Below are 20434 nucleotides of genomic sequence, written 5' to 3'. Positions count from 1 at the left end.
AGATCTTTTCCCAATCTGTTGGTTGCCGTTTTGTCCTAACCACAGTGTCCTTTGCCTTACAGAAGCTTTGCAGTTTTATGAGATCCCATTTGTCGATTCTTGATCTTAGAGCATAAGCCATTGGTGTTTTGTTCAGGAAATTTTTTCCAGTGCCCATGTGTTCCAGATGCTTCCCTAGTTTTTCTTCTATTAGTTTGAGTGTGTCTGGTTTGATGTGGAGGTCCTTGATCCACTTGGACTTAAGCTTTGTACAGGGTGATAAGGATGGATCGATCTGCATTCTTCTACATGTTGCCCTCCAGTTGAACCAGCACCATTTGCTGAAAATACTATCTTTTTTCCATTGGATGGTTTTGGCTCCTTTGTCAAAAATCAAGTGACCATAGGTGTGTGGGTTCATTTCTGGGTCTTCAATTCTATTCCATTGGTCTATCTGTCTGTCTCTGTACCAATACCATGCAGTTTTTATCACTATTGCTCTGTAATACTGCTTGAGTTCAGGGATAGTGATTCCCCCTGAAGTCCTTTTATTGTTGAGGATAGCTTTAGCTATCCTGGGTTTTTTGTTATTCCAGATGAATTTGCAAATTGTTCTGTCTAACTCTTTGAAGAATTGGATTGGTATTTTGATGGGGATTGCATTGAATCTGAAGATTGCTTTTGGTAAAATGGCCATTTTTACTATATTAATCCTGCCAATCCATGAGCATGGGAGATCTTTCCATCTTCTGAGGTCTTCTTCAATTTCTTTCCTCAGTGTCTTGAAGTTCTTATTGTACAGATCTTTTACTTGCTTGGTTAAAGTCACACCGAGGTACTTTATATTATTTGGGTCTATTATGAAGGGTGTCGTTTCCCTACTTTCTTTCTCGGCTTGTTTCTCTTTTGTATAGAGGAAGGCAACTGATTTATTTGAGTTAATTTTATACCCAGCCACTTTGCTGAAGTTGTTTATCAGCTTTAGTAGTTCTCTGGTGGAACTTTTGGGATCACTTAAATATACTATCATGTCATCTGCAAATAGTGATATTTTGACCTCTTCTTTTCCGATCTGTATCCCTTTGATCTCCTTTTGTTGTCTGATTGCTCTGGCTAGAACTTCAAGAACTATATTGAATAAGTAGGGAGAGAGTGGGCAGCCTTGTCTAGTCCCTGATTTTAGTGGGATTGCTTCAAGTTTCTCTCCATTTAGTTTAATGTTAGCAACTGGTTTGCTGTATATGGCTTTTACTATGTTTAGGTATGGGCCTTGAATTCCTATTCTTTCCAGGACTTTTATCATGAAGGGGTGTTGAATTTTGTCAAATGCTTTCTCAGCATCTAATGAAATGATCATGTGGTTCTGTTCTTTCAGTTTGTTTATATAATGGATCACGTTGATGGTTTTCCGTATATTAAACCATCCCTGCATGCCTGGGATGAAGCCTACTTGATCATGGTGGATGATTGTTTTGATGTGCTCTTGAATTCGGTTTGCCAGAATTTTATTGAGTATTTTTGCGTCGATATTCATAAGGGAAATTGGTCTGAAGTTCTCTTTCTTTGTTGTGTCTTTGTGTGGTTTAGGTATAAGAGTAATTGTGGCTTCGTAGAAGGAATTCGGTAGGGCTCCATCTGTTTCAATTTTGTGGAATAGTTTGGATAATATTGGTATGAGGTCTTCTATGAAGGTTTGATAGAATTCTGCACTAAACCCGTCTGGACCTGGGCTCTTTTTGGTTGGGAGACCTTTAATGACTGCTTCTATTTCCTTAGGAGTTATGGGGTTGTTTAACTGGTTTATCTGTTCCTGATTTAACTTCGATACCTGGTATCTGTCTAGGAAATTGTCCATTTCCTGAAGATTTTTAAATTTTGTTGAATATAGGTTTTTATAGTAAGATCTGATGATTTTTTGAATTTCCTCCGAATCTGTAGTTATGTCTCCCTTTTCATTTCTGATTTTGTTAATTTGGACACACTCTCTGTGTCCTCTCGTTAGTCTGGCTAAGGGTTTATCTATCTTGTTGATTTTCTCAAAGAACCAACTTTTGGTTCTGTTGATTCTTTCTATGGTCCTTTTTGTTTCTACTTGGTTGATTTCAGCTCTGAGTTTGATTATTTCCTGCCTTCTACTCCTCCTGGGTGTATTTGCTTCTTTTTGTTCTAGAGCTTTTAGGTGTGCTGTCAAGCTGCTGACATATGCTCTTTCCTGTTTCTTTCTGCAGGCACTCAGCGCTATGAGTTTTCCTCTTAGCACAGCTTTCATTGTGTCCCATAAGTTTGAGTATGTTGTATCTTCATTTTCATTAAATTCTAAAAAGTTTTTAATTTCTTTCTTTATTTCTTCCTTGACCAGGTTATCATTGAGTAGAGCATTGTTCAATTTCCACGTATATGTGGGCATTCTTCCCTTATTGTTATTGAAGACCAGTTTTAGGCCGTGGTGGTCCGATAGCACGCATGGATTATTTCTATCTTTCTGTACCTGTTGAGGCCCGTTTTTTGACCAATTATATGGTCAATTTTGGAGAAAGTACCATGAGGAGCTGAGAAGAAGGTATATCCTTTTGCTTTAGGATAGAATGTTCTATAAATATCCGTTAAGTCCATTTGGCTCATGACTTCTCTTAGTCTGTCTACATCACTGTTTAATTTCTGTTTCCATGATCTGTCCATTGATGAGAGTGGGGTGTTGAAATCTCCCACTATTATTGTGTGAGGTGCAATGTGTGTTTTGAGCTTTAGTAAGGTTTCTTTTACATATGTAGGTGCCCTTGTATTTGGGGCATAGATATTTAGGATTGAGAGTTCATCTTGGTTGATTTTTCCTTTGATGAATATGAAGTGTCCTTCCTTATCTTTTTTGATGACTTTTAGTTGGAAATTGATTTTATTTGATATTAGAATGGCTACTCCAGCTTGCTTCTTCTGACCATTTGCTTGGAAAGTTGTTTTCCAGCCTTTCACTCTGAGGTAGTTTCTGTCTTTGTCTCTGAGGTGTGTTTCCTGTAGGCAGGAATGCAGGGTCCTCGTTGCGTATCCAGTTTGTTAATCTATGTCTTTTTATTGGGGAGTTGAGGCCATTGATATTGAGAGATATTAAGGAATAGTGATTATTGCTTCCCGTTATATTCATATTTGATGTGAGGTTATGTTTGTGTGCTTTCATTCTCTTTGTTTTGTTGCCAAGACGATTAGTTTCTTGCTTCTTCTAGGGTATAGCTTGCCTCCTTATGTTGGGCTTTACCATTTATTATCCTTTGTAGTGCTGGATTTGTAGAAAGATATTGTGTAAATTTGGTTTTGTCATGGAATATCTTGGTTTCTCCATCAATGTTAATTGAGAGTTTTGCTGGATACAGTAATCTGGGCTGGCATTTGTGTTCTCTTAGGGTCTGTATAACATCAGTCCAGGATCTTCTGGCCTTCATAGTTTCTGGCAAGAAGTCTGGTGTGATTCTGATAGGTCTCCCTTTATATGTTACTTGACCTTTTTCCCTTACTGCTTTTAATATTCTTTCTTTATTTTGTGCGTTTGGTGTTTTGACAATTATGTGACGGGAGGTGTTTCTTTTCTGGTCCAATCTATTTGGAGTTCTGTAGGCTTCCTGTATGTCTATGGGTATCTCTTTTTTTAGGTTAGGGAAGTTTTCTTCTATGATTTTGTTGAAGATATTTACTGGTCCTTTGAGCTGGGAGTCTTCACTCTCTTCTATACCTATTATCCTTAGGTTTGATCTTCTCATTGAGTCCTGGATTTCCTGTATGTTTTGGACCAGTAGCTTTTTCCGCTTTACATTATCTTTGACAGTTGAGTCAATGATTTCTATGGAATCTTCTGCTCCTGAGATTCTCTCTTCCATCTCTTGTATTCTGTTGGTGAAGCTTGTATCTACAGCTCCTTGTCTCTTCTTTTGGTTTTCTATATCCAGGGTTGTTTCCATGTGTTCTTTCTTGATTGCTTCTATTTCCATTTTTAATTCCTTCAACTGTTTGATTGTGTTTTCCTGGAATTCTTTCAGGGATTTTTGCGATTCCTCTCTGTAGGCTTTTACTTGTTTATTAATGTTTTCCTGTGCTTCCCTAAGTGTGTTCAGGTCTTTCCTGAAGTCCTCCAGCATCATGATCAAATATGATTTTGAAACTAGATCTTGCTTTTCTGGTGTGTTTGGATATTCCATGTTTGTTTTGGTGGGAGAATTGGGCTCCGATGATGGCATGTAGTCTTGGTTTCTGTTGCTTGGGTTCCTGCGCTTGCCTCTCGCCATCAGATTATCTCTAGTGTTACTTTGTTCTGCTATTTCTGACAGTGGCTAGACTGTCCTATAAGCCTGTGTGTCAGGAGTGCTGTAGACCTGTTTTCCTCTCTTTCAGTCAGTTATGGGGACAGAGTGTTCTGCTTTCGGGCGTGTAGTTTTTCCTCTCTACAGGTCTTCAGCTGTTCCTGTGGACCTGTGTCTTGAGTTCACCAGGCAGCTTTCTTGCAGCAGAAAATTTGGTCTTACCTGTGGTCCCGAGGCTCAGGTTTGCTCGTGGGGTGCTGTCCAGGGGCTCTCTGCAGCGGCAGCAACCAGGAAGACCTGTGCCGCCTCTTCCGGGAGCTTCAGTGCACCAGGGTTCCAGATGGTCTTTGGCTTTTTCCTCTGGCGTCCGAGATGTGTGTGCAGGGAGCAGTCTCTTCTGGTTTCCCAGGCCTGTCTGCCTCTCTGAAGGTTTAGCTCTCCCTCCCACGGGATTTGGGTGCAGAGAACTGTTTATCCGGTCTGTTCCCTTCAGGGTCCGGCGGTGTCTCTGGCAGGGGTCCTGCCGCTCCCCCACGGGAGCCCAGAGGCCTTATACAGTTTCCTCTTGGGCCAGGGATGTGGGCAGGGGTGAGTAGTGTTGGTGGTCTCTTCCGCTCTGTAGCCTCAGGAGTGCCCACCTGACCAGGCGGTTGGGTCTCTCTCTCACCGGGTCTGGGAGCAGAGAGCTGCTGCGGGCCGGGATCCGCGGGTGTGGGACTTCCGGTAAACACAGAACGTGCCCGGTCCTAGAGAAATTCTGCTTCCGTGTGTCCCAAGCTCACCAGGCAGCTTTCTTGCAGCAGAAATTTTGGTCTTACCTGTGGTCCCGAGGCTCAAGTTCGCTCGTGGGGTGCTGCCCAGGGGCTCTCTGCAGCGGCAGCAACCAGGAAGCCCCGTGTTATTTTCTATGTGACTATACTAACGTGCCTTCCAAAACAAATCTGCAAGGATGCCATGTTTTCTGTGTCCTCTGACACTTCTGGGGTTCTTTGGGGTTTTTTCGTTTGTTTGTTTGTTTTGGTTTGTTTTGTTTTTTAATAATACAAATTCTAACGCGAATGAGGTAATATCTCACGATGGTTTGGATTCCCATTTCCCTGACAATGATATTTTACATTTTCCCCCTATACTTGTTGAACATTCTGCAGGTCTTCGTCAGTAGGTGTTTTTACCTCTATGCCTGTGCCTGTGCGTGTGTGCGTGTGTTATGGGATGGTGGTAATACTGGGTGTAAGATCAATACCCTGGAGGCCAGAAAACATTGTCGGACTCCCAGAAGCTGCTGTTATCGGCAGTGGTAAGCGACTCCATGTGGGTGCTGAGAACCAAACTCGGGTTCTGTGGAAGGAGAAGGGGCCCTCCCAAATGCTGAGTCATCTCTCCAGCCAACTTCCGGGTCTTCTTTTAAGAAATCTCTGCTTAGATTTTTGTCTGCTTTTTAGATCCAATTTTGTTCTCACCATGGAGTTGTTGGAACTGCTTGTACTGGGAACATGGACCTTTTATAGCCACCACATCCAGTCTGACAACGTCTGCTCACTCAGCTGAGCCCCCTTAGTTGTACAGAAGGATTTTAGTTTAGAGTATTCCCGTTCGTCTGATTTTACTTTTGTTGTCTGTGATGGTTTGCCTATACTCGACCCTGGGTATGGCACCATTAGAAGGTGTGGCCCTGTTAGAGTAGGTGTGGCCCTGTGGGTGTGGGCTTGAAGACCCTCATCCTAGCTGCCTAGAAGCCTGTATTCTGCTAGCAGCCTTCAGACGAAGATGTAGAACCCTCAGCTCCTCCTGCACCATGCCTGCCTGGATGCTGCCATGCTCTTACAATGAGGAGAATAGACTGAACCTCTGAACCTGTAAGCCAGCCCCAATTAAATGTTGTCCTTATAAGAGTTGCCTTGGTCATGATGTCTGCTCACATCAGTGATCCCGAAATCCTCATTTACTAGGTCAGTATCTGGGAGGCTCCCCTCTGTTTTCTCTGGTAGTTTTACGCTCTCAAGCTTAACCCAGGTGAGTTATTACAACTGAATACTGCGTAAGATAAAAACCCACTTTCTTTCCTCTGCATATAGATATCCTATGATTCCCAACACTGTTGATTAAGAAACTGTCATCTTCCCACCGGATACTCTTGGCACCTTTGTAAAAAGTCAGTTCACTGTAAATGAGTGGCCTTACTTAGGTCTCTCTATTCTATTATATTGGTTCCTGTGTCTGGCCCCATGCTGTTTTGATTCCTGTAGATGTGTAGACCTTTCAGGTCATGTGATGTGTTGTCTCCAGCTTTGTTAATTTCAGTCAAGATTGCTTTGGCTATGTGGGGACCCTGTGATTCCATGTGAAGGCTAAGTTTCCATTTTTTCCCGATGGAAAATGCCATTGGAATTTTGATAACTTATTATTTTACAATATTATATGAGTCCTTAAGTTCCCTTGAGAACTAAGTGACCCTAGAACAGTTTGACACAAAAGTAGCACCATCTCACTCAAGAGATTTGTCTTTTGGGAAATATTTTAGCTAAGAGATGACCTTTCAAATGGAAATTTGGCCGTGCGATCCCCTATCAGAGTTATGTAATGCTGTTTAAATCAAGCAGGTGGGCTCTTGTCAGATGACTCAACATGTCTTGCTTTTCTAAAACTTTATTTATTTTTTGAGAACTTTTATATATGTGTATGGTTTACGGCCTGTGCACACATTCACCCTTTCCTGCAGCTCCTCACATCCCTTTCCCTGTCTCCCTTCAAACATGGCGTCCTCTCTTGCACTCAGCACCCACTGAGTCTAGTTAATGTTGCTCATACAGACATGAATATGGGGCCTGGCTAACCCACCAGAGGCTATATAGACTCCACCTCTCCTAGCAGCCATCAGTAGTACACGGCTCCTCAACTAGGAGCAGGAACTTACGTGTCTACCCCCGTTGTGTTGGCCTGATCCTATGTAGAGCTTTGTTGGATCCTGCTATTTAAAGGACCAAGTCCTCCAGGTCTGGACAGCTCTCTTGAGCTTGGCACAAGATGGAGGACTCCCTTTTCTTAGCAGAGCTTCCTCTTCTCTGCCTGGTCTGGGGAGCCTGACCCCATATCCTCTACCTTAGGTAGCCTTGGTGAGATCACAGGTTCAGCTTTCTTTCTCCTCGTGAGAACCTGTCCAGCCAGCCCCGAGATTTCCTGGAATGCCTTTCCATGCAAATGAAGCATTCCTGTACCCTAGGTTCTATCCAATGATATGTACACACCCTACTAATCTTGACCCTCTTCCTAAATTATAGTCCCGGATTCAGCTCAATAAAATCGAGCAGCCTCCCTGAAGCTGATCCTGGTAGTCATTTCCATTGTACTCATGGACCAGTCAAACCCTGTCCTTCGACTCTGCTCCCTTTGTCCTCTCAGGCTGGTGGCCAAGAGCCCCTAAGGGAGAAAGGATGTCCACGGGTCTTGGGCAGGTGACACAGTACTCTTCTTTAGTTTCTCAGAATCTGTCACTCCCTGTTCCTTCATATTCCCTGAGCTTCATAGCAGGGAGATATAATAGAGGTTGTCTTAGCTAGGGTTTCATTGCTGTGAAGAGACACCGTGACCATGGCAACTCTTATAAAGGCAAGGATTTAATCGGGGCTGGTTTATAGGTTGAGGTCCAATTCATTATCATTAAGGCAGGAAGCACGGCAGCACGCAAGCAGACATGGTGCTGGAGAAGGAGCTGAGAGCTCTACATCTTGTTCCTAAGGGAACCAGAAGACTGGCTTGCAGGCAGCTCAGAGGAGTCTCAAAGCCCACACCCCACTGTGACACACTTCCTCCAACAAGGCCACTCCTCCTCAGAGTGCCACGCCCTTGGCCAAGCATATCCAAACCACCACAGAGATGTGCTATTTCTAGGGAGTATGGTCCCATTGACGCCTGTTTTCTGCACTGTGATGCTCAGGTATTTTTGAGCAGAGTCAGGAAGGGAGAGAAGCTCCTCTGAATGGCAGGAAGAAGTTTCTAGATGCAGGCAAGCACGAGAAGACAGCGAGAATGACATGGGTCAGCTTGGCATGGGGATGGCAGGGCAGTGAGGACAAGATGGGGTGAATTCTCCAGTTCACCTGCATGTGGTCAATGGCAGGGTGGTGAAATATTAGAGAATCATTCACCAGAACCAACATTTCACAATGGTTTGCCTCAAGAGCCTGCATTACCCAGGGCGAGCACACTGGATCCCTCCGTTCTCTTGCTTTCCTTTTTTAATACAGAGTTTGAAAGTTTGGGGATTGATACCAGGGGATTTGGGTAGAACACAAAAGAGATAAAAATCCCAATTTGTAACAGTTAAAGGATTTGGACCCCTGTGAAGACAAAGCTAGTTTCACCAATCTTACATAAGTTACAGCATTTTGTCTTACTGGGCTTTAGAGTAGTTTTACTTTTCATAATATATTGATTACTTCAAGCTGTGAATGGACTCAGAGGAAGTGGTCTGCTTGTTACAATGAAGCAAAGGGGTGTGTGTGTGTGTGTGTGTGTGTGTGTGTGTGTGTGTGTGTCTTCCTCTGAATGTTGCTATAATCTTGGTTGAGTTTTCATTAAGCACCATTTGTATTCTGGTTAAAAAAAATAAATATCAGACTTGGTATAGATGTCTCACTGGGTTTTTGGAAAATCAGATTTTTTTTAAAGAAGAGATTTATTTCCTAATATTTCATTTGTTTTAGAACTTTTGTAGATGATCATTTTGAGCAGGATCTTAGTCTGAAGAGAACACGTGTGTGTATCTCCAGCAGGCCTGGAACTTGTAGTGATCCCCCTGCCTCACCCTCTAAAGGGCTAAGATAATAGGTGTGAGCTACTCTGTCTGGCTTATATAGATGGTCTTTCATTGTTGCTTAACGTTTTGGTTTTCAATTTTGAACAACCTGTCTGTAGAAATACAATTGATCCTTTTTTGTCTCTGTGGTAACAGGACCTTGTGCATGCTTTGCAAACCCTCTACTACCAAGCTACGTTCACAGCCCCAACATCTAGGAGTGTTTGTAGATTTGGGTGATTTTTTTGATATGGGCAATATTTCTCCTCCTCCTCTTCCCCCTTCCTCTTCCTCCCCTTCCTCCTCCTTCCTTCTTCTTCCTCCCCTTCCTCCTCCTTCCTTCCTCTTCCTCTCCTTCCTCCTCCTTCCTTCCTCTTCCTCCCCTTCCTCCTCTTTCCTTCCTCTTCCTCCCCTTCCTCCTCCTCCCTTCCTCTTCCTCCCCTTCCTTCTCCTCTTCCTCCTCCTCTTCCTCCTCCCTTCTTCCTCTTTCCCTCTCTTCTTCCTCTTTCCCTCTCCTTCCTCTTTCCCTCTCTTCCTCCTCTCTCTCTCTTCCTCCTCCCTCTTTCTCCTCCTCCTCTCCTCCTCTTCCCCCTTCTCTTCCTCTTCCTCCTCTTCCTCTTCCTCCTCCCCTCCTCCTTTTTCCTCCTCCCTCTCTTCTTCCCCCTCTTCCTCCTCCCACACTTCCTCCTCCCTCTCTTTCTCCTCCTCCTCTTCCTCCTCATCCTCTTCCTCCTCCCTTCTTCCTCTTTCCCTCTCTTCTTCCTCTTTCCCTCTCTTCCTCCTCTCTCTCTTCCTCCTCCCTCTTTCTCCTCCTCCTCTCTTCCTCTTCCCCTTCTCTTCCTCTTCCTCCTCTTCCTCTTCCTCCTCCCCTCCTCCTTTTCCTCCTCCCTCTCTTCTTCCCCCTCTTCCTCCTCCCACACTTCCTCCTCCCTCTCTTTCTCCTCCTCCTCCTCCTCTTCCTCCTCCTCTCCTTTCTTCTTATATTTCCACACTGGCTGTAGTCTCCAGCCCTCTGTTGACTATTAGTGTTGTCTGACAGTGCTTTGTTCTGGTCTTAAAGGGAAAGCTGTGCATTTTCTCCATTAAGTACCATGCTGGGTATAGACATTTTTTGGATGCTCTTTATCAAGTTCAAGACATTTTATTTCTACTTCACTGGTAATTTTTTTCATCATAAATTGGTGCTGAATTTTCTTTCTTGCCTTTCTGTATCAACTGATATAACCATTCCTTCTTTGTCCTATTGATATGGGTTTGTTTATTAACAATCAAATATGGAATCAGCCTTTCATTTCTCTGATAAATCATGTGACCATAGTGTGTGTGTACTGTGCGTGTGTGCTGTATGTGTTGTGTATGTGCTGGATGTGTGTGTGTGTGCTGTATGTGTGTGCTGTTTGTGTGTGTATATGATGTACGTGTGTATGCTGTATGTGTGTTGCATGTGTGTGTGCATGTGCTATATGTGGGTATATATGTTTCATATGTTGTATGTGTATGCACAGAGATTGACATAGGGTGTCTCCTCAACCACTCTTATTCTTTTTCCTTATTGAATTTGTTTGACTGATTTTTTTAAATTTTAAAATACTTTTATTGAAAAAATAAGCACAAGAGAAGACAATGGCTGTTCAATTTTACTAATTGCTAGTAATACTAAGAGGTATGAGGTCAAACTTCTTTTTGGCTATCCATTATTCTATATTGTACACACATAATTATATACATCCATAAATACATAAGTATACACACACGTAGCACCCGTGCGGGGTGGTTAAAACTGCCTGCAATGCCAAGTGTAGAGAATATGGTACCCTCTTCTGGCCTCCGTAGTCACTAGCATTCACATGCATATACACACAGAACATACGTATAACTAAAATTAATCAGGTTTGGGAAGATGGCTCAGTGGTTAAGAGCATGCACTGCTTTTTCAGAAGACCCAAGTTTGGTTTCCAGCACCCTGTGGCAACTCTAAACTGTCTGTGGCTTCTGCTCCAGTGAAGGTGATGCCCTACTCTGGACTCCCCAGTATTGTGCTCATATACACAAATAGACAGACACATACATAGACACAGAGTCAAAATAAAATCTTTAAGAAATTAAATGCTGACCTTTAACTAGTATCTTCCTCCTATATAGTCAAACATGTATGCACATGTGGCTAGTAAGCAGAATTACAAACTAGTCATCTCCTAAATGGATCATAGAAATGATCTTTTCAGGGAGCAAGGAGTTGCTTGGTTTGTAAAAAGGACTTGTTTTGCAAGCATGAGAACCTGAGTTCAGATCCCCAGCATCTATAGACAAAGCCAGGTATGACAGTGACCATTCATTATTACAGTGCCAGGGAAAAGAGACAGATGCATGTGCACGCGTGAACACACACACATACACACACACACGTATGCAAGCATGCATATGAACACACACATACACATGAATACACACACATGCATCTACACACGTGTGTACGTGCACACACATGGGTGGACACATGCACGTGCAGAAAGAGGGAAAGAGAGAGAGAAGCAGGGAGATATGACCTAGTCAGTTAAGTTAGTTTTTTTCACACTTATTATAAATGTCTCTCTTTTTTTCACAGTATGGTTATAGCTTTGTTTTTAATGACTGAAAAATCTCCCTAAAATGTATTTCAAAATAAATTATTTGAAGCTGATTTTTCTGTTTTAGAATCACACAGTTCCTTCTGGAGATCTGCTGATGCTGTCTCCATTCTGGCTACACAGAAATCCAAAATATTTCCCTGAACCAGAGTCTTTCAAACCTGTAAGTTCTCTCTCTCAGTGTATATTTCATTATCATTTCTATGTTTCTTGTAAAAATGTGGATGCATAAATTAACGGAATCTGTATCAGGAAGCAGCCGTATTTTTCTAGTAACTGCTCCGATTGCCAACGACAGACCAGTAGAATTTCCATTGAAGATGTCGCAATGTTTACGGATCGGGTAGAGGAGTGTGGAAGGAGCATCCTCAGAGATGAGTTTTTATAGAAAACCAGGAAAGAACATCAAAGCCAATGCCCCTGCTTCTGCTGGAAGCCTTATTTTGTATTCCTTAGGCAACTGTTTCTGTTACTGGCTTCCAAGGAGCCCACAAAATAAAAACACGGCAAATTAAATTAGTGATACGTTACTTCATGGGCTTGGGGAGCCAACAGGCCTGCGCAGGCCCAAGAGCTCATCTAGTTCATGCCTTGCCTTTCAGTAAGTCTGCAGCACTGGCTCCAGATGTAGCCACGCCACATCCCAGGCTTCCTCCAGCCTGCCCTTCTGTCAGCATCTCGTTACGAGATTTATTATTATGAGTAATTTCAAGATAAAGCCCGAGAGGCCTTTTCATAAGTGCCTTCCTCTTCTTAGGTTGATTTTGTAGGTGATTTACTTTGTCATTTACATTTGCCACTTAATAGGATTCTTGTTAAGCCTTTTTTTGTTTAAAAGTTCTCGCTCCAAAGTCGCAGTTGTGTCTGATGTTAATAACAGGCTGGGGGAAAAAAATGACCCCCAAGTCCGCAGCTCTGTATGCAAGGATTAGCTCTACAGCATCATTTTTAGACCAGAGAAGTAGAGTTAAGCTTATTTATATAAGGCTGATAAAAAAAAAGTGTTTTCTTCCCACAGGAACGCTGGAAAGAGGCAAATTTAGATAAGTACATTTTCTTGGACTACTTCATGGCTTTCGGAGGCGGGAAGTTTCAGTGTCCTGGAAGGTCAGTTGCCATAACTGAGCAGCATCGGGGCAGCAAGTGTGGAAGAGAGACTCAGGGGACACTCACCATGACGTCTTTTATTGTCAACTTACAGGGAAACCCAGGAGGACGCAGTTTGCTTGTTTGGTCAGTGCTGGCGTGGGATGTTTCTGTAGGAAGGTCTGTGGTGACTTCTCACAGCAGATCTCACAGGAAGACACTGTGCTTGCTGGTACAGCATAGTGGGGCTTCTGTAGTTCATGCACGGGCACTCTGAAGCACCACCCTCCTGCGTGTGCGCATGTATGTCATCGGAGGGGTGTGTGATGCATGTGTGCAGGTACATATGTATATGCGTGCGTACGGAAAGAGGGCGCAAGGTTAGGTGGGGTCCCTCGGGTATTTCATATTCTCTGGGCCTTCCACTGGTCTGCAACTGGGCCAAGCAGACTATGCCTGTAACCCAGTGAGTCCCGGGGATCTGCTTCTGCCCATCTCCTCAACACGAGGATTAAAGGCGCATATTATATACTGTATGTGTCCTATATGCTCACATACAATAAATGCACGTCAGCTATTTCAGGAGGCGAGTCCAGACAGTGCAGCTAGAGCGAAACTCGTCTCTTCCAGTCTGACTCTCCTTACTCCTGTGTTAGAAAGTAAGTGCGTTAGAGAGAAAAAGATTTATGTCACTTTCAGAATTACGTCTATGGGTATGTACCTGTGTGCGTGTGTGTGTGTGTGTGTGTGTGTGTGTGTGTGTGTGTGTGTGTGTGGTGTGTGTGTATGTGTGTGTGTGGTGTGTGTGTGTGTGTGTGGTGTGTGTGTGGTGTGTGTGTATGTGTATGTGTGGTGTGTGTGTGTGTGTGTGTGTGTGTGTGTGTGTGTGTGGCCAGAAGAGAGCACCAGAACCTACAGAACTAGTGTTAACCAGTAGAGGTGACCTGGTAATGTGGGTGCTTGAGCTTCTCTTCTTTGCAAGAGCAATATGTTCTCTTGGCTGCTAAGCCATCTCTCCAGCCCCAGAAAAGCAGTTCTTAGATGAGTTCATCATTTTTTTATCACCTTGTAAGTCATCATCCTAGATGTGGTGCTTTTTGTTTTCAAGTCTCTTTCAATGAACACTTAATAGCAACTTCTTATTCTGATCATCTTTGGCTTTGACCATAATATTAAAACTAAGGACTGTAATACTTAAGCAAAGCATGAGGCATGGGGCAGTGGTGGACAATTTCCTGACGAGCATTATTTCCAAGAAGGACAATTACCACCTTCCCCGATAGCTCTTAAGGCTGAGAGACAACTCTTTCAGTATGAAGGTAAAGATTACAATAAAGAGGACCATGAAACTGTAGCTCAAGCAATCAATAGTATCTCATTTGAACAAAAATTGTGCTTTCAGAATGTATCGAGTTCTTCCTATATGTAAAGCAGTGTTCTATGTACCTCAGAAGACTTGGATATGAGAAAGTCATATCCTCAACTGTCATGAGGTGAACACTGTGTTGACAAGAAGGACACGGGATTCATACATTGCTTCTAAGAATGGAGAACAGCAATGTCTGATATGGTACTGAAGCTTCAAGATGATATGACTGGTTAGGAGAATCTTGCTGATTTCACAGAATGTGTCCCTTGAAGGAAACCCAGAACTTTTTATAGGTTAAGAAGGCAAAATTAATAAAAGAGATACTTATACAGAGAAGGTCTGAGTTTATGGTTTTACTGATGTTTGGGCCACATTGAATCAGGATGGATTAGGGAAAAGGTTGGCTGTGAATGTTGACTTGGTGTCCTGGCTTATCTTGGTTGTCAACGTGACACATCTGGGGAAGTCCTCAAAGAGGAATCACCCCCATCAGATTGTCCTGTGCATGTCTGAAGGCTTTTCTGTGATTGTCGATCAATGCGGGAAGGCCCAGTCCACTGTTTGCAGTGCATTCCCTAGGCAGATGGGTCTGGTCTGTATAAGCAAAGTAGCTGAACAAGCCAGGGGGAGCAAGCAGTATTTCTTTATGGTCTCTGCTTCAGTTCCTGCCTCCAGGATCCATGCCTTGAGAACCTGCCTTGACATCTATCCCTTAATGATCGACTGTAGTCTGTAGAATGAAGTAAGCTCCTCCCCACATTGCCTCTGGAAGTCAAAATTAGCACGCTTTGAATATAAATGGCTGTCATATATGGTGAACATAGCTAAATTAGAAGCAGGAGGGAATTTAGAGGCAAGACATTAAGCATTCCTTTGGGAATTCTGACTATAAAATGTGGCAAAATATCTTATAACCAGAATTCATAGGTTGAACACAAATGTTGACTATGCCTTACATGTTTTTAAAAAATCCCATTAACGCTACTTTTCTACTAAGTGTCTGTTTCAAAACATCTTTGTTTCCCCCCTGTCCCTTATTCTAAACAGACAACTCATGAACCATTTTGTTTTTAAATTGTTCAGGCGAGCAAATGACTTCATTTGGGCAACAGTACACCAAGAGAGCTTTCTACTGGAAACTTAATCCTATGAATCCTTAGTATAAACATGAGCGAATGACACCCATTCCTAATTGGTATAGCAGGGGCCAACTGATTTTCTCATGCACAAAACACTCAGTGAGTCAAAGAAAGTTGCCTGCAATGTAGCTGGCCTTCAAAGTTCATCATAAACACATGCTCTTATGGGCTTGCAGCTGTTGTTTTATGGAGTATATGCCAGTGGGCATGGGCCCAAAAAAGTAACAGAAATTTTTGGGTAAACAAAAATTTGCCGATGTATTTGGTACAGCCATCAGCAACTAACAGACACAATGACAGAACTGGAGCCCGTCTTTGAAAGTCTAAAAGGTTTTTCAGAAGAACCTCTTTCTAGGCACTTCCCTATAGCATCATAGGAAGAGAAGAAAGAAGTATCTATCATATAACCAGACCTACAGGTAGAATACAAATGTTGACTATGTCTGACTTATTTTTTTTTAAAAAATCACTAATTAAAAATTTCACTTAATTCTATTCCTAATAAAGTCCAGGCTTCCATACACAAATAAGCAGGAGGAAGCAGTGTGAACCGGTCAAATTTCTTCAGAAATAATAAGATGCAAAATGGAGGGCCCCATCAAAATAGACAGGCTCCTCTTGAAGAGAAAGGTGGAATTATTTGTTGAGAATTTTTCTTGCATGGGACTCTCTGGGAGCTGGTGATTTTGCAAGGGGCCATGATTTCTCTATTTGCTCCACAGAATGTCCATCAAAAGCTGCCTTTACTTGGTCCCCACATTTACGAGAAGATAACTGCTTGGTTGTACACAATGATATGGGTAAATTCCAGGGTAAATCTGGGGCTGAAGAGTTGGCTGAGCAGTTAAGAGTGCTTCCCATTCCTCCAGCAGATATAGGTTCAGTGCCCAGCACCCACCACAGGTGGTTCACAATTGCCCGTAACTGAGTTTCCTGGAATCCGGGCCCCCAAGAGTAACTGCATATACGTGACTCATATAAACTCATGAAGATACACAAGCACATAAATAATGCTTTTAAAGATGCCGATCTTTAGCAAGACTTATACTGACCTACAGCAAGCAAGAAATAAATACTTGGATAAGTTGGGGTGATAATAGAAAGATCTTAATATTTGAAATATAAAAACCAGGAATTTATCTTTCAAGGATGGGAATTGGTTGCACTTTGAGGGGTGTAGTTTTTACTGATTTTTTTTTATTTTTTAGCTACGCTGTTTGTGGGTTCTTCGTGGAATCTTCTTTATCTGTCTCCTAACAATATCTTCTCTGACTCAGCTCAGCTTCTCTTGACTCAACAGCCACCAACTGTCTTCTCAGTCTGCTAACTCAATTCACTTTCTACTGTCTTTTATTTTCACTCTGACCCATCTCCTCTTCCCATCTCTTCTCTTCCCTTCTCTTCCCTCCCCTCCCCTTCCCTTCCCTTCTCTCTTCTCTTCTCTTCTTTCTTCCTGCATCAACTGTCTTCTCTGACCCGACTCTTCTGTCTCCTGAACCCTCCTCCTACCTACTCCCTAATCTTTCTACTGTCTCCTACTCTCAGCCTCTGCTAGCTTTTTATATCCTCTCTTGTTCCCAGAAGTCCAAGGGGCAACCGACACTGGGGAAAATAGAATGATTTAAAGGGCCAGCCACATAAAATATTTAATAGTGTGTGTGTGTGTGTGTGTGTGTGTGTGTGTGTGTGTGTGTTGGGGGGTGTTGCACACAGGTTGGGTGGGGAGGTCTGTTCATGTATCCCGGGACAAAGCTAAGCTACAAAGTCATTGATGTATGTTGCATTACTAATGGAAACCATGCAACTATTGAAAAAAATGACTTAAAAGTCTGGACGCAGTTAATTAAAAGTACTGTTAGGACCCAAATAATATAGATTAGAAGTACTGTTAGAACCTAGTTAATATTGATTAGAAGTACTGTTAGTCAACCAATAAAATAGGTTGAGTAACCAACATTAACACAATTACTGATTGAGCAACTACTTTCTGAATATATGCTATGTCTCATTGTTGGGTTCTGAAGTAATGTTACCATTGAAAACAAGTCAGACAAAAGCCTTTCCTCCCTAGAACTGTCTGTGTCCTAACTCAGGTCTCTTTCTTAAACACTGCACATAAAGATACCAAATGTTCCTGAATACTTTATTGTGGTTGGTGATATTAGATGTGACAAGATACAAAGATAGTCCTGGTCTTCTCCAGGCTCAAACCTGCTATGCCAGCTTGATCATCTGAGCTCAATTCCTAGAACCCATACACCAGTGGAAGGGCAGGACTGGCTACCAAAGACTGAGTCTGACCTTCACATGTTTCTGTTTTCCTACATGCATGTGTGCACAGACAAACATAAATAAAACATTAGCGCTACTTAAAGGAAGATGGCACATGGTAAAAGACAGGGGACTTACATGTCAAATAATTTCTATATCAGTGTGGAGTTAGGAAAGGCTTTTTTAATCAATAAAAATATTCTTTTAAAAATATTCAATAAAGATCTGTCTTCCTGTCAATCTACAAAGCAATTAAAAAATTAAAAAGCACCCACAGGAGTTCAATGTACCTGATGTTAATATCAAACCTATTATATATTTAGGATTTGTGAAGCTCTAGACACATTTGTTTCTATATATTTATAATTTACATAATATTATTTTATGGTTATATATTAGTAAATTAGTTTTGCATAATACCACATTTGAGAAGGGTCATGAATAGCTTTTACCCTTTTATGCATAGAAATGGCACATTGCTTTTAAAGAATGAGCAAATTCAAATCCCCATGGATTTAATGGGCAAAGAATGAAATTACCTGTTATTCTGAGTAATGTGTTCTGTAAATAAAAATGTTCCTTAAATGCCATTAGGTAAATACAGTAAAACGGAAGCATTCACTCATATATAATTTTTAACATTTCCCTAACATTTAGAAATGCATTCTAATATTTTCACAAAGCATGGACATGTCTGCTAGGGTCTATAAAAATGGATTAGGAATGAGGGCAGAAGATATTCATGTGCCATTAAGGCCAAAGCTCTGAGCCGGGCTGCCAGAGCGCCTTATTAATTTTAAGCTATGCTTCTCTTTTGTCAGTGTCTTGCCAAGGATCAGTGCCTCACTGAAAAGAGCCCAGAAGCCACTAGCAGAATGGCAGTCATTATTCTCCTGGCCACTTAATTCTGCTACTTCATCAGGAGGCTGAAATTTAAGTCTGTTGAGAGCTCTGCTGCATGGGTGGTCTTCCAGCACTTAGAGAAGGATGCTCCCAAGGCAAGACATGTACTTTTCTGAGCAAAATTTTCAGAAAAGATCTTTTTCTCTCTTCGTATGCAAAATAGAACCTGGACCCTTTGTGGTGCAATGCAGTATTTTTGTCTATGGAGAGAAAGGAGACAGTTCTGGTGGGGTGTGTGGATGTCTCCTGTCATTTAACTGAGCTACTGAAGTTCTTTTGTTATTTGCATATATCTCCTGTTCAGAGAGAGGCTTTTAGAGACAGATACGGTGATGCATTTTTCCAACCTACTTTAATGAACATTCAGCCTCTCCTCTTGCCCACTACCCATCAGAGGTAGTAGAAAAGAAAAGTTATTAGTTCTTTATCAGCCCAGTCCCATAGCAAACACCAACTACGAACCAGCAGCTGTAGTCCAGTCCTCTCAGCAGGCAGACATCACACATGAACCAGCAGCTGTAGTTCAATCCTGAAGAAACAAAGGGTTACCCAACCAGCCCAAGGCCACCAAGGCAAAAAGCTACAGGAACCTCAGTAACAGTTCTTTGGCAAGTTTTTCTCACTGGAAGTGTTATCAAAAGCAGAGCTCAATAATGCTGTGTAAAGCGAACCAATACATGTGTGTCATTAGTGAAGAATATCGAGGAGGAGCAAACAAAACCAATGCTCCAGCTCCCACTGTCAGTGGGAGCATAGAGATCTCTAAATCTAATTTCTTTCTTCCTGTTTCTCTCTTGAGCACGACTACTAACAAATCACAACCAGCCCCACTGAATGACCAACAAGCACCCAATCCACCTATCAGGACTCTGGTATTTATATACCCTATGAAAAATTCCCAGTATTCCTGTCACACAATTGCAGAAACTCTGCAGCTGGAAAAAACATGCCTCTGCTACAGCATGGGTCAAGTCGTAGTCAGCTGCTTCGAAGTGACTCCAGACCCCCACACTTGGGATTGAAACGAAAACATTCTCTTATGATAATATGTCTGTGTTTTGTAAAGAAACCAGAATTCCAAAATCCTCACTATGTTTTCCCTTTTCTGTTTTAAGTCACTAATCGTGATAGATGTAGTGGGAAATTATAAACAGATGCATTTTTCAACCAACTAAGCACTTTTTGGGTCAGGGGGCAAGGTTTTCTGCTGCCCAATTCTAATCTTTATAAGTCTGAGGGTATCCACAGTTTTCATTTCCTGTGGAAATATAAACACCTCTGTGTCTTCAACACAAAACTTTCCACGCCTTCCATTCTGATGTTAACACATCATAATCGTATATTAGTTGATTTAATTACACAGTTTCTTCCCTATAACCCTGTGTGTCTCTCAACTGCTGTTGTTCCTTTTTCATTAACATTCAGAAAATTTAAAGTTAGCAGAGCACTGTTTAACCTATCTCTGGGGGTCTTTATTCTTCCTTTTTGTTTTACATGCATTTTCATTTTGAAAACTAATTAATTTATTTATATCCAAAAACACTGCTCCTCTCTCAGTCCCCATCACAGTAGTGTCCTTCCTTCATCCTCCTGCACTTCACCTCTGAGTGGGCAGCCCCACCCCAGGGTATATCAGCACCCTGGTGCATCAAGTCTTTGCAGGATTAGGCACAGCCCCTCCCACTGAGACCAGACAAGGCAGCCATGGAGACTGAGCTGCATGTCTGTTACATATGTGCTGGGGGCCATATAAGCTCTTTGGTTGGTGGCTCAGTCTCTGAGAGCTCCCACGGATCCAGGTTACTTAAGTCTATTGGTCTTCCTGTGGAGTTCCTATCTCCTTCAGGGCCTCCAATCTTCCCCCCATCTCTTCTATAAGAGTCCCCAACCTCTCTCTGGTGTTTGACTGTTGGTATCTGTTTCAGTCAGCTGCTGGGTAGAACCTCTCAGAGGACAGTTATGCTAGGTTTCTGTCTACA

General features: G+C 42.3%; 1 protein-coding gene across 7 annotated transcripts in view; it reads left to right on the top strand.

Moving 5' to 3' along the window:
• Cyp39a1 (cytochrome P450, family 39, subfamily a, polypeptide 1) overlaps nucleotides 1–20434 on the top strand; it is an 82045-nt gene that overhangs the window by 54083 nt on the left and 7528 nt on the right. For 2 of the 7 annotated variants that reach the window (NM_001432635.1, XM_087565113.1), the window contains 2 exon segments: nucleotides 11755–11850; nucleotides 12706–12794. The exons of 2 other annotated variants lie outside the window; for them this stretch is intronic. In NM_001432635.1, the coding sequence (NP_001419564.1) occupies nucleotides 11755–11850; nucleotides 12706–12794 (185 nt within the window). 7 annotated transcript variants of the gene reach the window in all.

This window comes from Rattus norvegicus, chromosome 9 (genome assembly GCF_021556685.1).
Source record: "Rattus norvegicus strain SHRSP/BbbUtx chromosome 9, alternate assembly SHRSP_T2T, whole genome shotgun sequence".
Lineage (NCBI taxonomy): Eukaryota > Metazoa > Chordata > Mammalia > Rodentia > Muridae > Rattus > Rattus norvegicus.
This window is presented reverse-complemented; position numbering and strand designations above follow the sequence as displayed.